We start from the raw sequence: 17,362 nt of genomic DNA, 5'->3' as shown, positions 1-17,362 counted from the left end.
CCTCTCTCCCTCCCCCCCCACACCCCCCCCTCTCTCCCTCCCCCCTCCACCCCCCCACTCTCCTCCCCCTCCACCCCCCACTCTCCCTCCCCCTCCACCCCCCACTCTCCCTCCCCAACACCCCCTCCACCCCCCACTCTCCCACCCCCTCCACCCCCCAGTCCCTAGAATTTCTTGAGCCTCAATAGCCCTGGAGTTTCCCACTGCGCAGGCGCCGCCGCCAGGACCGGGAGGAACTACAAGTCCCGGCATGCTCGGCCCGGCCTCAGCAGGGCGGCGCAATGCGGTGCATGTGGGGGGTTGTAGTTCCTTTCCCTCCCCTCCGGCCGCCATTGGAGGGCCTGGCTGGCTCACTCCCCCCCCCCTCACCGCGATTATTATTATTCTGAGGAGGTTTTTTTGGAGGGAGTGGCGGAATGCGATTCCTCGCATGCCTTTTGAATTAAAATAAAGGGGCATTTTTTTTAACCTAGCCGATGGGAGTTGTAGGCGGGAGGGGGCGGAGCGAACTACAACCACCGACATGCCCTGTGCGGAACTGCCCTAACGTCGTCACAGCACGTGAACCCCTCCTCCCTGACAGATTCTAATTCAATTAAAAGGGGTTAGGTTTTTTTTAAATTTATTTATATATATATAATTCAGTTTCTACTCTCGCCAAAAAAAAAACGGGCGGTTTGCGAGTTATTTTTCCCACTCTCCTGAATGGACGCCGGCCTTCAGACTGATGGTGACGTCATTCTCCGGTCCACAATGAGCAGCATGCCCCGGGAGCGGCCAGAACAGCCTGTGTGGGGTGTGGGCGGGGTGCATTGTGGGGATTGTAGTTTCCGGTCGCCGAAGGCCACCCGCTAGACCGGAGGTGACCTCACAGGAGGACTACAAGGGCCAGCATGCACCGAGGGATGCGGGCCGGCGAGGACGAGTCGGCCGGCGCGTGACGTCACCTCGCAGCGGGTGTCGGTGGGTGGAGGGCGCCGAGAGGATTGTGGGTATTGTAGTTCCCCCTCCCCGTCGGCCGCCGCCCGCTAGAGGGCAGGTGACGTCTGTGGCGGACTACGAATCCCAGAATCCTCCCCCGGTGGGCGGCCCCTGGGGAAAGGGACTGATTCCAATCAGGCTCTTTAAGAGATTTGAATTGAAAAGGCTTTTTCTGAATGTTGGAAGGCGTTTGGGACACGGAGACCCTTAAAGGGGCAGAATCTAATTAAGTTTCATCTCTATTTGTCGTTTGCAAATATTTGGAAGTTGAGCTAAATTCGAAAATTGAAAACAGAAGGTGGATTTCTGCACAAACAAAAAGCAGCTTTTGGGCCTTTTCCCCATTCCTATATCCAATTGAGACTCTGGGCACAGTGTCAGGGGGACGGTAGGATGGGCAGCTCTCACTGGCTCCAGGAGCTGAGTGTGGCTGGCAGTGCCAACCAGGGGGCTGTTCAACCGTGTGTGGCTGCACGTCTGCGAGGGAGTGAGATCCCCGCCTCTGGCTGCTGGAAGACGGGCCGTTCAACTTGTGGGGGGGGTGCCAAGGAGGAGATGTTGGGAGGGTGGGCGGACGAGGTGGTCAACCAGAGGGGTTTTAAGGAGCATCTTAGAGGAGGAGGAGGAGGAGAGAGAGAGAGAGAGGCGGAGAGGTTCAGGGAGGGAATTACAGAGCTTGGGGCCCAGGCAGCTGAAGGCACGGCCGCCAGTGGTGGAAATCAGGGGAACGCTCAACTCAAGAGGCTGGAATCGGAGGAGCGCAGAGATCTCGGAGGGTTGCGGGTCTGGAGGAGGTTACTGAGATAGGGAGGAGCGAGGGCCGTGGAGGGATTTGAATGATTGGACCGGGAGCCAATGTAGGTCAGCGGGCACAGGCGGCGACGGGTGAAGGGTTGGGCAGGGGACGAGGTGGGCTTTGTTACTGAGGTCGAAGTGGGCAGTCTTTGTGATGGAGAAGGCATGGGTTTGCAAGCTCTGCTTGGGGTCAAAGGGCACAACTTGCCTCAGTGCCACTGGCTGAGGAGGGGTTTGCGACCCCCCTACACTAGAACTTGAGGGGGGGAGACGGTCGGGGTCCGGTTGCGATGCCCTCGTGGTCGAATATCTGCCTCCAGTGGTTGGTTGGGTGGCTCACTCTTCTTCTCTTTCAGGGCTCTAACCGGAGGCTGCCCTGCATGCTGTTGTCCAGGGGGTGCCTGCTCAGCCGAACCTTCCTGTGGCCCTCGCGATCCCCCACCCCACGACCTCTGATGGAGCTGGCGTCCATGGTCCGGTCACTGGAGCGTCTGGCCCCGCCCTCGTTGGCCGCCGACTGGGACAACGTGGGCCTCCTGGTGGAGCCCAGCCCGCCCCACGCCGTCCGCACCCTGCTGCTCGCCAACGACCTGACCGAGGCGGTGATGGAGGAGGCCCTGAGGCTCCAGGCCCAGCTGGTCCTGGCCTACCATCCCCCGCTCTTCCGCCCGCTACGCCGCGTCACCATGGCCACCTGGAAGGAGCGGCTAGTCGTGCGGGCGCTGGAGAACAGGGTGGCCATTTACTCTCCCCACACCGCCTTCGATGCCTCGCCTCACGGAGTCAACGACTGGCTGGCCAGGGGACTCGGTGAGTAAAGCACCCTCTACACTGTCCCATCAAACACTCCCAGGGCAGGTACAGCACGGGGTTAGATACAGAGTAAAGCTCCCTCTACACTGTCCCATCAAACACTCCCAGGGCAGGTACAGCACAGATTAGATACAGAGTAAAGCTCCCTCTACACTCTCCCATCAAACACTCCCAGGGCAGGTACAGCACGGGTTACATACAGAGTAAAGCTCCCTCTACACTGTCCCATCAAACACTCCCAGGGCAGGTACAGCACGGGTTAGATACAGAGTAAAACTCCCTCTACAATGTCCCATCAAACACTCCCAGGGCAGGTACAGCACGGGGTTAGATACACAGTAAAGCTCCCTCTACACTGTCCCGTCAAACACTCCCAGGGCAGGTACAGCACAGATTAGATACAGAGTAAAGCTCCCTCTACATTCTCCCATCAAACACTACCAGGGCAGGTACAGCACGGGTTAGATACAGAGTAAAGCTCCCTCTACACTGTCCCATCAAACACTCCCAGGGCAGGTACAGCACGGGATAGATACTGAGTAAAGCTCCCTCTGCACTGTCCCATCAAACACTCCCAGGGCAGATACAGCACGGGTTACATACAGAGTAAAGCTCCCTCTACACTGTCCCATCAAACACTCCCAGGGCAGGTACAGCACGGGTTAGATACAGAGTAAAGCTCCCTCTATACTGTCCCATCAACCACTACCAGGGCAGGTACAGCACGGGTTAGATACAGAGTAAAGCTCCCTCTACACTGTCCCATCAAACACTCCCAGGGCAGGTACAGCACGGGTTAGATACAGAGTAAAGCTCCCTCTGCACTGTCCCATCAAACACTCCCAGGGCAGATACAGCACGGGTTACATACAGAGTAAAGCTCCCTCTACACTGTCCCATCAAACACTCCCAGGGCAGGTACAGCACGGGTTAGATACAGAGTAAAGCTCCCTCTATACTGTCCCATCAACCACTACCAGGGCAGGTACAGCACGGGTTAGATACAGAGTAAAGCTCCCTCTACACTGTCCCATCAAACACTCCCAGGGCAGGTACAGCACGGGTTAGATACAGAGTAAAACTCCCTCTACACTGTCCCATCAAACACTCCCAGGGCAGGTACAGCATGGGTTAGATACAGAGTAAAGCTCCCTCTACACTGTCCCATCAAACACTCCCAGGGCAGGTACAGCACGGGGTTAGATACACAGTAAAGCTCCCTCTACACTGTCCCATCAAACACTCCCAGGGCAGGTACAGCACAGGGTAGATACAGAGTAAAGCTCCCTCTACACTGTCCCATCAAACACTCCCAGGGCAGGTACAGCACTGGGTAGATACAGAGTAAAGCTCCCTCTACACTCTCCCATCAAACACTCCCAGGGCAGGTACAGCACGGGGTTAGATACAGAGAAAAGCTCCCTCTACACTCTCCCATCAAACACTCCCAGGGCAGGTACAGCACGGGGTTAGATACAGAGTAAAGCTCCCTCTACACTGTCCCATCAAACACTACCAGGGCAGGTACAGCACGGGTTAGATACAGAGTAAAGCTCCCTCTACACTGTCCCATCAAACACTCCCAGGGCAGGTACACCACGGGTTAGATACAGAGTAAAGCTCCCTCAACACTGTCCCATCAAACACTCCCAGGGCAGGTACAGCATGGGCTAGATACAGAGTAAAGCTCCCTCTACACTGTCCCATCAAACACTCCCAGGACAGGTACAGCACAGGGTAGAAACAGAGTAAAGCTCCCTCTACACTCTCCCATCAAACACTCCCAGGGCAGGTACAGCACGGGTTAGATACAGAGTAAAGCTCCCTCTACACAGTCCCATCAAACACTCCCAGGGCAGGTACAGCATGGGTTAGATACAGAGTAACGCTCCCTCTACACTGTCCCATCAAACACTCCCAGGGCAGGTACAGCACGGGTTAGATACAGAGTAAAGCTCTCTCTACACTGTCCCATCAAACACTCCCAGGGCAGGTACAGCACGCGGTTAGATACAGAGTAAAGCTCCCTCTACACTGTCCCATCAAACACCCCCAGGGCAGGTACAGCACGGGCTAGATACAGAGTAAAGCTCCCTCTACACTGTCCCCATCAAACACTCCCAGGACAGGTACAGCACGGGTTAGATACAGAGTAAAGCTCCCTCTACACTGTCCCATCAAGCACTCCCAGGGCAGGTACAGCATGGGTTAGATACAGAGTAACGCTCCCTCTACACTGTCCCATCAAACACTCCCAGGGCAGGTACAGCACGGGTTAGATACAGAGTAAAGCTCTCTCTACACTGTCCCATCAAACACTCCCAGGGCAGGTACAGCACGCGGTTAGATACAGAGTAAAGCTCCCTCTACACTGTCCCATCAAACACCCCCAGGGCAGGTACAGCACGGGCTAGATACAGAGTAAAGCTCCCTCTACACTGTCCCCATCAAACACTCCCAGGACAGGTACAGCACGGGTTAGATACAGAGTAAAGCTCCCTCTACACTGTCCCATCAAACACTCCCAGGGCAGGTACAGCACGGGTTAGATACAGAGTAAAGCTCCCTCTACACTGTCCCCATCAAACACTCCCAGGACAGGTACAGCACGGGTTAGATACAGAGTAAAGCTCCCTCTACACTGTCCCATCAAACACCCCCAGGGCAGGTACAGCACGGGCTAGATACAGAGTAAAGCTCCCTCTACACTGTCCCATCAAACACTCCCAGGGCAGGTACAGCACGGGTTAGATACAGAGTAAAGCTCCCTCTACACTGTCCCATCAAACACTCCCAGGGCAGGTACAGCATGGGTTAGATACAGAGTAACGCTCCCTCTACACTGTCCCATCAAACACTCCCAGGGCAGGTACAGCACAGGTTAGATACAGAGTAAAGCTCTCTCTACACTGTCCCATCAAACACTCCCAGGGCAGGTACAGCACGCGGTTAGATGCAGAGTAAAGCTCCCTCTACACTGTCCCATCAAACACCCCCAGGGCAGGTACAGCACGGGCTAGATACAGAGTAAAGCTCCCTCTACACTGTCCCCATCAAACACTCCCAGGACAGGTACAGCACGGGTTAGATACAGAGTAAAGCTCCCTCTACACTGTCCCATCAAACACTCCCAGGGCAGGTACAGCACGGGTTAGATACAGAGTAAAGCTCCCTCTACACTGTCCCCATCAAACACTCCCAGGACAGGTACAGCACGGGTTAGATACAGAGTAAAGCTCCCTCTACACTGTCCCATCAAACACCCCCAGGGCAGGTACAGCACGGGCTAGATACAGAGTAAAGCTCCCTCTACACTGTCCCATCAAACACTCCCAGGGCAGGTACAGCACGGGTTAGATACAGAGTAAAGCTCCCTCTACACTGTCCCCATCAAACACTCCCAGGACAGGTACAGCACGGGTTAGATACAGAGTAAAGCTCCCTCTACACTGTCCCATCAAACACTCCCAGGGCAGGTACAGCATGGGTTAGATACAGAGTAACGCTCCCTCTACACTGTCCCATCAAACACTCCCAGGGCAGGTACAGCACGGGTTAGATACAGAGTAAAGCTCTCTCTACACTGTCCCATCAAACACTCCCAGGGCAGGTACAGCACGCGGTTAGATAAAGAGTAAAGCTCCCTCTACACTGTCCCATCAAACACCCCCAGGGCAGGTACAGCACGGGCTAGATACAGAGTAAAGCTCCCTCTACACCGTCCCCATCAAACACTCCCAGGACAGGTACAGCACGGGTTAGATACAGAGTAAAGCTCCCTCTACACTGTCCCATCAAACACTCCCAGGGCAGGTACAGCACGGGTTAGATACAGAGTAAAGCTCCCTCTACACTGTCCCCATCAAACACTCCCAGGACAGGTACAGCACGGGTTAGATACAGAGTAAAGCTCCCTCTACACTGTCCCATCAAACACCCCCAGGGCAGGTACAGCACGGGCTAGATACAGAGTAAAGCTCCCTCTACACTGTCCCATCAAACACCCCCAGGGCAGGTACAGCACGGGTTAGATACAGAGTAAAGCTCCCTCTACACTGTCCCATCAAACACCCCCAGGGCAGGTACAGCACGGGCTAGCTACAGAGTAAAGCTCCCTCTACACGGTCCCCATGGACTCCTTTGTGTCTCTCTCTCTCTCTCAGGTGACTGCTCCACTCTCCCCCTGACGACCTCTACGGGTGACTCCTTCCCGACCCCAGGATGCCGGCGGCTGGAAGTGACGGTCCCGGCCGGGTACGACTCCGCTCCGTTAGTCGCACAGCTGCAGGCACTGGAGGGGATCAGCGTCGCCACGGTGATCCTCAGGTACTGGGATGTTCTGGACCTGGGTTGGTTGTCGGGGGGGGGTAGCGGAGGTGTTCCACTTTGACCGTCCCTCAAGCACGTTCCCTGCTGCAAGGAATAGTCTTACTTTGCAATCGCCCCCCCCCGCCATCTCCCCGCCTGAACACAGTGGCTCTCGCTGGGGTACGGGATGGGGGCCTGGTCACTGCCGCCTCAACCCGAGTGAGTGTCGGAGGGCTATCCGACTGTGGGAGGCATGGCACTGGAGCCCCAAATCTGTGCTCTGGTCAGCTCCCCGGCGCGTGAGCTGAATCACCCCCTTGGGCCCTTCCTGCTCTGTGTGTGTGTGCCTGTGTCTGTGTGTGTGTGTGTGTGTCTCAGTCCCACACCGGGCGAGGGATCAACGAGCTCCGCACACTTAGACTGCAGGTGGATATCGACGGACTAGTCAGATGGGCAGAACAGTGGCAAATGTGGAGGTTATGATGGAACTGTACAAAACGCTAGTTAGGCCACAGCTGGAATACTGTGTGCAGTTCTGGTCGCCACACTATAGGAAGGATGTGATTGCATTGGAGAGGGTGCAGAGGAGATTCACCAGGATGTTACCTGGGCTGGAGCGCTTCAGATATGAAGAGAGACTGGACAGGCTGGGGTTGTTTCCCTTAGAGCAGAGAAGGCGGAGAGGGGACCTGATTGAGGTGTACAAAATTATGAGGGGCATAGAGAGGGTGGATAGAAAAGGAACTATTCCCCTTAGTAGAGGGGTCGATAACCAGGGGGCATAGTTTCAAGGTAAGGGGCAGGAGGTTTAGAGGGGATTTGAGGAAAAACTTTTTCACCCAGAGGGTGGTTGGAATCTGGAACTCACTGCCTGAAAGGGTGGTAGAGGCAGGAACCCTCACAACATTCAAGAAGCATTTAGATGAGCACTTGAAACGCCATAGCATACAAGGCTACGGACCAAGTGCTGGAAAATGGGATTAGAATAGACAGGGCTTGATGGCCGGCGCGGACATGATGGGCCGAAGGGTCTCTTTCTGTGCTGTATAACTCTATGACTCTAAATGGAATTCAATCCGGAGAAGTGTGAGGGAATGCATTTGGGGAGGGCTAACAAGGAAAGGGAATACACATTAAATGGTAGGACACTGAGTAGTGTAGAGGAACAGAGGGACCTTGGAGCGCATGTCCACAGATCCCTGAAGGTAGCAGGCCAGGTAGATAAGGTGGTTAAGAAGGCATACGGAATGCTGGCCTTTATTAACCGTGGCATAGAATACAAGAGCAGGGGGGTTATGCTTCAACTATATAAAACACTAGTTAGGCCTCAGCTAGAGTACTGCGTGCAGTTCTGGTCACCACATTACAGGAAAGCTGTGATTGTACTAGAGAGGGTACAGAGGAGATTTACAAGGATGTTGCCGGGAGTAGAGAATCTGAGCTATGAGGAAAGACTGGATAGGCTGGGTCTGTTTTCCTTGGAACAGAGGAGGCTGAGGGGAGATCTTATTGAGGTGGATAAAGTTATGAGGGGTCTAGATAAAGTGGATAGAAAGGACCTATTTCCCTTAGCAGAGGGGTCAATAACCAGGGGGCACAGATTTAAAGTAATTGGTGGAAGGATTAGAGGGGAGTTGAGGAGATCTTTGTTCACCCAGAGGGTGGTGGGGGTTTGGAACTCACTGCCTGAAAGGGAGGTAGAGGCAGAAACCCTTATAGCATTTAAAAAGTACTTGGATATGCACTTGAAGTGTCGTAACCTACAAGGCTACGGACCAAGAGCTGGGAAGTGGGATTAGGCTGGATAGCTCCTTGTTGGCCGGCACGGACACGATGGGCCGAATGGCCTCCTCCTGTGCCGTAAATGTCTATGATACTAGGCCAGGGATGGAGCCTGGGCTTTTCCTGTTCTGTGACCCCTGCCCAAGCCTCTGCTTTGGTGGAAGTATCCCCCAGGCTCCCAACTCACCGGTGTCTTTGATCTCACCTTTGCCGCACAGCTCTGGCTCCAGGCTGTCTCTCAACTGTTCGCAGACGGCGCTGGTCGAGGCAGCGAGAATCCTGAGCAAGATCGAGGAGCTGTACGCCAGCCTGGAGATCACCCAGCTGCAGAAGGTAGGGAGCAGAGCGGAAACATAGAAATATAGAAACATAGAAGATAGGAGCAGGAGTAGGCCATTCGGCCCCTCGAGCCTGCTCCGCCATTCAGTGCGATCATGGCTGATCATCCAAACTCAGTGCCCTGTCCCTGCCTTCTCCCCATATCCCTTGATCCCTTTAGCTTTAAGAAATATATCTAACTCCTTTCTTGAATATATTTAATGAATTGGCCTCAACTGCCTTCTGTGGTAGAGAATTCCACAGGTTCACCACTCACTGGGTGAAGAAATTCCTCCTCATCTCTGTCCTAAATGGCTTATCCCTTATCCTTAGACTGTGACCCCTGGTTCTGGACTCCCCCGCCATCGGGAACATCCTTCCTGCATCTAGTCTGTCTAGTCCTGTCAGAATTTTATAAGTTTCAATGAGATCCCCTCTCATTCTTCTAAACTCCAGTGAGTATAAGCCCAATCTCTCCTCATACGTCATTCCTGCCATCCCAGTTATCAGTCTGGTGAATCTTCGCTGCACTCCCTCCATGGCAAGAACATCCTTCCTCAGATAAGGTAACCAAAACTGCACACAATACTCAAGGTGTGGTCTCACCAAGGCCCTGTACAACTGCAGCAAGACATCCGTGTTCCTGTACTCGAACCCTCTCGCTACGAAGGCCAACATTCAGTCCCAGCGTTGGCGGGGGGGGGGGCGGTGGGGAAGGGGGACCGAGCGTCCCCGTCTGCGATTGTCACTTTGACCTCTGCGGTGACCGTTTTGACCCTTCACCTTTGCAGCCCCCGCTCCCGGACACGGGGATGGGCCGATTGTGCAGGCTGAGAGAGGAAGCGCCCACGGACGTGGTCATTGGCAGGGTCAAGGATCACCTCAAGCTGTCGCACGTGCGAGTGGCCCTGGGAGCCGGGAGGGCACTGGGTGAGTGTCCAGCGGGAGTCTCCTGCAACCTGTCGGAGGTTCCTCCGATCGACTGGTTTCATTCCCCGACATGAGCTTCCGACCACATATCCGCGCCATAACACTGCTTCCACCTCCGTAACATCGTCCGTCTCTGCCCTTTGCCTCAGCTCATCTGCTGCTGAAACCATCATCCATAGAAACATAGAAGATAGGAGCAGGAGTAGGCCATTCGGCCCCTCGAGCCTGCTCCGCCATTCAATGCGATCATGGCTGATCATCCAAATTCAGTACCCTGTCCCTGCCTTCTCCCCATATCCCTCGATCCCTTTAGCCTTAAGAAATATATCCAACTCCTTCTTGAATATATTTAATGAATTGGCCTCCACTGCCTTCTGTGGTAGAGAATTCCACAGGTTCACCACTCTCTGGGTGAAGAAATTCCTCCTCATTTCTGTCCTAAATGGCTTACCCCTTATCCTTAGACTGTGACCCCTGGTTATGGACTCCCCGACCATCGGGAACATCCTTCCTGCATCTAGTCTGTCCAGTCCTGTCAGAATTTTATAAGTTTCAATGAGATCCCCTCTCATTCTTCTAAACTCCAGCGAGTATAAGCCCAATCGACCCAATCTCTCCTCATACGTCATTCCTGCCATCCCAGGTATCAGCCTGGTGAATCTTCGCTGAACTCCTTCCATGGCAAGAACATCCTTCCTCAGATAAGGCAACCAAAACTGCACACAATACTCAAGATGTGGTCTCACCAAGGCCCTGCACAACTGCAGTAACACTTCCTTCTTCCTGCCTTTGTTACCTCTAGACTTGACTATTCCAACGCACTCATAGAGTTATACAGCACAGAATGAGGCCCTTCGGCCCATCGTGTCCACGCCGGCCATCAAGCCCTGTCTATTCTGATCCCATATTCCAGCACTCGGTCCGTAGCCTTGTATGCCATGGCGTTTCAAGTGCTCATCCAAATGCTTCTTGAATGTTGTAAGAACATAAGAAATAGGAGCAGGAGTAGGCCAATCAGCCCCTCGAGCCTGCTCCACCATTCAATAAGATCATGGCTGATCTGATCATAACCTCAAATCTTCTATCACTCTGCATCCACCCGAACCCATGTGATCTCCCGGGAGAGGCGAAAAACCAGATAAAGACCCAATGGCCAATTTGGGAGAAAAAAATCTGGGAAATTCCTCTCCGACCCATCTAGGCGATCGAAATTCTTCCAGGAGATCACTCTGTCCCTATATTTTCTCCAGTACTTACCTTCTGTGAAGGCGATCTCCACCCCAGCCAGGAACAGGAATAGAACCATCTCCTGAAATCTAACACAGAATTAGAACACAAGAAGTAGGAGCAGAACCAGGCTACACGGCCCCTGGGCCCGCTCCACTACCCACAGGGCCATGACCATTCCGAACCTAGACTCATGTCCAATTTCCTGCCCGCTCCCCGTAACCCTTAATTCCCTTTACTTCTAGGAAACTGTCTATTTCTGTTTTAAATTTATTTAATGATGTAGCTTCCACAGCTTTCTGGGGCAGCAAATTCCACAAACCTACCACCCTCTGAGTGAAGAAGTTTCTCCTCATCTCAGTTTTGAATGAGCAGCCCCTTATTCTAAGATTATGCCCCCTAGTTCTAGTTTCACCCATCATTGGGAACATCCTCACCGCATCCACCCGATCAAGCCCCTTCACAATCTTATATGTTTCAATAAGATCGCCTCTCATTCTTCTGAACTCCAATGAGTAGAGTCCCAATCTACTCAACCTCTCCTCATATGACCACCCCCTCATCCCCGGGATTAACCGAGTGAACCTTCTTTGTACTGACTCGAGAGCAAGTATGTCTTTTCTTAAGTATGGACACCAAAACTGTATGCAGTATTCCAGGTGCGGCCTCACCAATACCTTGTACAACTGAAGCAATACCTCCCTGTTTTTATATTCCAACCCCCTAGCAATGAAAGCCAACATTCCATTGGCCTTCTTAATCACTTGCTGCACCTGCATACTAACCTTTTTGAGTTTCGTGCACCAGGACCCCCAGATCCCTTTGTACTACAGTACTTTCCAGTTTCTTGCCATTAAGATAATAACTTGCTCTATGATTTTTCCTGCCAAAGTGCATAACCTCACACTTTCCAGTATTGTATTCCATCTGCCAAATCTCTGCCCACTTACTTAGCCTGTCTATGTCCCTTTGCAGGTTTTTTATGTCCTCCTCACTCACTACTTTCCGTCCCATCTTTGTATCATCTGCAAACTTTGATATGTTACACTCGGTCCCCTCCTCCAAATCGTTAATATAGATTGTAAAGAGTTGGGGACCCAGCACTGACCCCTGCGGAACACCACTAGTTACTGGTTGCCAATCTGAGAACGAACCATTTATCCCAACTCTCTGCTTTCTGTTAGAGAGCCAATCCTCCACCCACGCCAGAATATTACCCCCAATCCCGTGATTTTTTATCTTGAGCAATAATCTTTTGTGTGGCACCTTGTCAAATGCCTTTTGGAAGTCTAAATACACTACGTCCACTGGTTCCCCTTTATCCACCCTGTATGTTACTTCCTCAAAAAACTCAAGCAAATTTGTTAAACATGACTTCCCCTTCATGAAACCATGCTGAGTTTGCCCTATTAAATTATGATTATCCAAATGTCCCGTTACTGTCTCCTTAATAATGGACTCTAACATTTTACCAACCACAGATGTTAGGCTAACAGGTCTATAGTTTCCAGCCTTCTGCCTACTACCCTTTTTAAATAAGGGTGTTACATTAGCAGTTTTCCAATCTGCCGGGACCTTTGCTGAGTCCAGTGAGTTTTGGAAAATTATTACCAATGCATCCACAATCCCTACCGCTACTTCCCTCAAGACCCTGGGATGCAAGCCATCAGGTCCAGGGGATTTATCCGCCTTGAGTCCCATTATTTTACCAAGTACCACTTCCTTAGTGATTTTAATCGTATTTAGTTCCTCCCCCCCTAGAGCCCCCTGTTTGTCCAGTGTTGGGATATTCTTAGTGTCCTCTACTGTAAAGACTGATACAAAATAATTGTTCAGTGTTTTTGCCATCTCCATGTTTCCCACCATTAATTTCCCAGTCTCATCCTCTAAGGGACCAACATTTACTTTAGCCACCCTTTTTCTTTTTATATAACTATAGAAACTTTTACTGTCTGTTTTTATATTTTTTGCTAATTTACTTTCATAATCTACCTTCCCTTTCTTAATCAATCTTTTTGTTATTTTTTGCTGTCTTTTAAAGACTTCCCAATCTTCCATCCTCCCACTAGATTTGGCTACCTTATATGCCCTTGTTTTTAGTCGGATACTATCCTTAATTACTTTACTTAGCCACGGATGGCTATCTTTTCTTTTACACCCTTTTTTCCTCAGTGGAATATATATTTTTTGGAAGTTGTTAAATAACTCCTTAAATGTACACCACTGGTCATGTACCGTCTTACCCTTTAATCTATTTTCCCAGTCCACTCTAATTAATTCCGCTCTCATACCTTCATAGTCTCCTTTATTCAAGCTCAGCACGCTTGTTTGAGATCCAACCTTCTCACCCTCTAATTGAATATGGAACTCAACCATGTTATGGTCACTCATTCCAAGGGGATCCTTTACTAGGACATTTTTAATTAATCCTGTCTCATTACACAGGACCAAATCTAAGGTTGCTTGCCCCCTGGTCGGTTCAGTTACATACTGCTCAAGAAACCCATCCCTAATACACTCAATGAACTCTTCCTCAAGGCTGCTCTGCCCAATTTGATTTGTCCAGTTAATATGATAATTAAAATCCCCCATAATTATAGCTGTTCCCTTATTACAAGCCTCAACTATTTCCTGATTAATACTCCGTCCAACAGAGTTGCAACTGTTCGGAGGCCTATAGACTACACCCACTAGTGTTTTTTTCCCCTTATTATTCCTTACCTCCACCCAAACTGTTTCACTATCCTGCTCCTTTGACCCAATATCATTTCTCTGTATTATAGTGATTCCTTCCTTTATTAACATAGCCACCCCACCTCCTCTCCCTTCCTGCCTGTCCTTCCTGATTGTTAAATAACCTGGTATGTTTAATTCCCAGTCATGGTCACCCTGCAGCCATGTTTCTGTAATGGCCACAAGATCATACCCATATGTCATTATTTGTGCCGTTAACTCATTCATTTTGTTACGAATGCTACGTGCATTCAGATAAAGAACTTTCAAATATGTTTTGTAACACTTAGTTCCTGTTTTTTCCCTTTTTAGTACTTTACTTTTTACTCCATACCTTCTGTCCCTTCCTGACACATTCTGTTTTTTAATTCCCCCACTGCTACCTAAGCCTATGACCTTCTCTGTTGTCATTTCTATTATTTGCTCTCTAGAAACCTCCCCCCCACTAATTAGTTTAAAGCCCTCTCTACAGCCCTAGTTATATGATTCGCCAGGACTCTAGTCCCAGCACTGGCCAAGTGGAGTCTGTCCCAACAGAACAGCTCCCTCCTGTCCCAGTACTGGTGCCAGTGTCCCAAGAAGCAAAACCCATTTCTCCCACACCAGTCTTTGAGCCACGCATTTAACTCTTTAATTTTATTTATCCTAGCCAAATTCGCTCGTGGCTCAGGTAATAACCCAGAGATTATTACCCTTGAGGTTCTGTTTTTTAATTTGACCCCTAGCTGCTCATACTCCTTTAACAGAACCGTCTTCCTTGTCCTATCTACGTCGTTTGTACCAACATGGACCACGACAACTGGATCCTCCCCCTCCCACTGCAAGTTTCTTTCCAGCCCAGAAGAGATGTCCTTAACCCTGGCACCAGGCAGGCAACACAGCCTTCGGGACTCCCGCTCTTGACTGCAGAGAACCCTATCTATCCCCCTAATGATGCTATCCCCTACCACTACAACATTTCTTTTTACTCCCTCCACTTGAATGGCCCCCTGTACCACGGTGCTGTGGCCAGGTTGCTCATCCTCCCTGCAGTCCCCGCTCCCGCCCTCACAGGGAGTAAGAACCTCGATCCTGCTGGACAAGAACAAGGGCTGCGTCTCCTTCAACACTACATCCTGGATCCCTGTACCTTCCTCACTCGTAGTCACAGCGTCCTGTCCCTGACCACGGACTACATCTGCAGTAATTAACTTCATAGGTGTGACCATCTCCTGAAACATAGAGTCCAGGAACTTCTCCCCCTCCCTGATGTGTCGCAGTGTCCGAAGCTCGGTCTCAAGCTCCATAACATGGAACTTGAGTTCCTCTAGCAGCAAACACTTGTCGCAGATGTAATCACCGTTAGCCTCAATGGGGTTCAACGGCTCCCACATCTCGCAACAGTAACACATCACCTGCTCCATTCTATAAAATTAATTTAATTTCTTATTATTAGTTATGAAGACCCTGCCCGGATATATATGATAATATCACACCACTATTCAATAGGACTTACCAACTTAAAGGTATGAAAGAGAAGAGAAGGAAGAAAACCAACCAACCAGCTGATCACCAACCTCCTCCTTGAATACTGTCTGTGGAGCCTGTTTGGTTGACTCGTCTCGCTGCTCCGCCTCTGCAGTGCTGTCTAAGCCTGGGAGTGGGGAATAAAACAGAGCAAAAAACACACCCTCACCTCCCACTTATCCGAACTCTCCCACTTAGCAAAACTCCAACAGCACTCAATGCACAAAGCACTCCGGCCACCGCACTAGCCCCTCCCCTTTTATACCCGGATTCTACTTCCTGTTTAAACTGCCCAAGAGTTTAAAAAACCCTTAAAAAAATTAAACTTACTTCAAATAATTGACTTCTTAACACACTAAAATTCACAAAATACACTTAAATGATTTTTCTCCCACTTAGCAAAACTCCAACAGCACTCAATGCACAAAGCACTCCGTGCCTCTACCACCCTTCCAGGCAGTGAGTTCCAGATTCCAACCACCCTCTGGGTGAAAAAGTATTTCCTCAAATCCCCTCTAAACCTCGTGCCCCTTACCTTGAAACTATGCCCCCTGGTTATTGACCCCTCTACTAAGGGGAAAAGTTCCTTTCTATCTACCCTATCTATGCCCCTCAAAATTTTGTACACCTCAATCAGGTCCCCCCTCACTCCTGGCTGGCCTCCCACATTCCACCCTACGTAAACTTGAGGTCATCCAAAACTTGGCTGCCCGTGTCCTAACTCGCACCGAGTCCTGTTCGGCCATCGCCCCCTGGGCTCGCTGACCTACATGGGCTCCCGGTTAAGCAGCGCCTCGATTTCAAAATTCTCATCCTTGTATTCAAATCCCTCCATGGCCCTCGCTCCCTCCCTATCTCTGTAATCTCCTTCAGCCCCACAACCCCCCCCCCCCCCCCCGAGATATCTGCGCTCCTCTAATTCTACCCTCTTGAGCATCCCTGATTATAATCGCTCCACCATTGCTGACTGTGCCGTCTGTTGTCTAGGCCCTAAGCTCTGGAATTCCCTGCCTAAACCTCTCCGCCTCGCTACCTCTCCTCCTTTAAGACACTCCTTAAAACCTACCTCTTTGACCAAGCTTTTGGTCACCTGCCCTAACTTATCCTTGTGTGGATCAGTGTCAAATTCTTTGTATTAAAATACTCCTGTGGCGCGCCTTGGGACGTTTTGCTAGGTTAAAGCCTGTTGTGGAGTATTTGAACCCAACACTTGACGCAAGGTTTTTAGATCGATAGTGAAGTCGTCTTTATTACACCGGTGGGGAGGCAGTCTGCTCTGTCTTTAGCCAGACTTCTCCAAATTGTTACAGCAAACACTACATTCTGATACATTAAAATAAGCATGGCAGCCTCATGCACAATTCATTCCTGCCACCTGATTGGTTCTTGGCCCGCACGTACTTTCCCGGATTGGTTACAAATCTTAATGTAAACATCTGTGAGCTGCCTCCTCAATCAGTCACTCAAACTGCTGAATGCTAATTAAAAGATACCTTGGAATGCGACCTGGGTAATAAAGCTGTTAAAGGCAGTTGAAATGCTGGACATCCTGTCTCCACTTAATTGTTTTTTCTCTCTTCAAAGATCAGCTATCTTGACCGCATCTTTATAGATGTGGCCTTTCATGTTAGCACCTGTCTTTCTTACACCATTCAGTGAAAGTGCCAGCGATGTCATTTTAACTCTTTCCGTACTGCAAAGGCGCTATATAAATACAAGTCGCTGCTGTTGAGGTGTGTGGGCTTCCCGGATACTGACTCTGTATCTTGTTGCAGATTCTATGGTGTCGACTGCTGCCGTCTGTGCTGGCTCTGGGGCGAGCGTTCTGCAGGGAGTGAAGGCTGATCTGTTCCTCACGGGTATGTCTGGGTGAACGAACGTGTAGTTCAGGGATTGTCTCTCCTAGATCCCTCTCTCCTGTCGTCGTGCCTCCTCTCATTTCTCCCCTCTCCGGTACTCTGCCCTCCCA

General features: G+C 50.8%; 1 protein-coding gene across 1 annotated transcript in view; it reads left to right on the top strand.

Annotated features, from left to right (window-relative positions):
• The first annotated feature begins 1,090 nt into the window (after window positions 1-1,090).
• The window catches only part of nif3l1 (NIF3 NGG1 interacting factor 3-like 1 (S. cerevisiae)), a 19,543-nt gene continuing 3,271 nt past the window's right edge, over window positions 1,091-17,362 (top strand). The window contains exons 1-6 of the mRNA XM_085974546.1: window positions 1,091-1,279; window positions 2,133-2,586; window positions 6,753-6,915; window positions 8,898-9,012; window positions 9,789-9,927; window positions 17,169-17,252. Of these exons, the coding sequence (XP_085830672.1) occupies window positions 2,157-2,586; window positions 6,753-6,915; window positions 8,898-9,012; window positions 9,789-9,927; window positions 17,169-17,252 (931 nt within the window). The 5' untranslated portion in view covers window positions 1,091-1,279; window positions 2,133-2,156. The remainder of the gene's footprint in view (window positions 1,280-2,132; window positions 2,587-6,752; window positions 6,916-8,897; window positions 9,013-9,788; window positions 9,928-17,168; window positions 17,253-17,362) is intronic.

This window comes from Somniosus microcephalus, unplaced genomic scaffold (genome assembly GCF_052327205.1).
Source record: "Somniosus microcephalus isolate GS21.2 unplaced genomic scaffold, FLI_Smic_1.0 unresolved_chr1, whole genome shotgun sequence".
In the NCBI taxonomy this organism is placed as follows: domain Eukaryota; kingdom Metazoa; phylum Chordata; class Chondrichthyes; order Squaliformes; family Somniosidae; genus Somniosus; species Somniosus microcephalus.
Note: the sequence above shows the minus strand (reverse complement) of the source record. Positions and strands in the feature narration are given on the sequence as shown.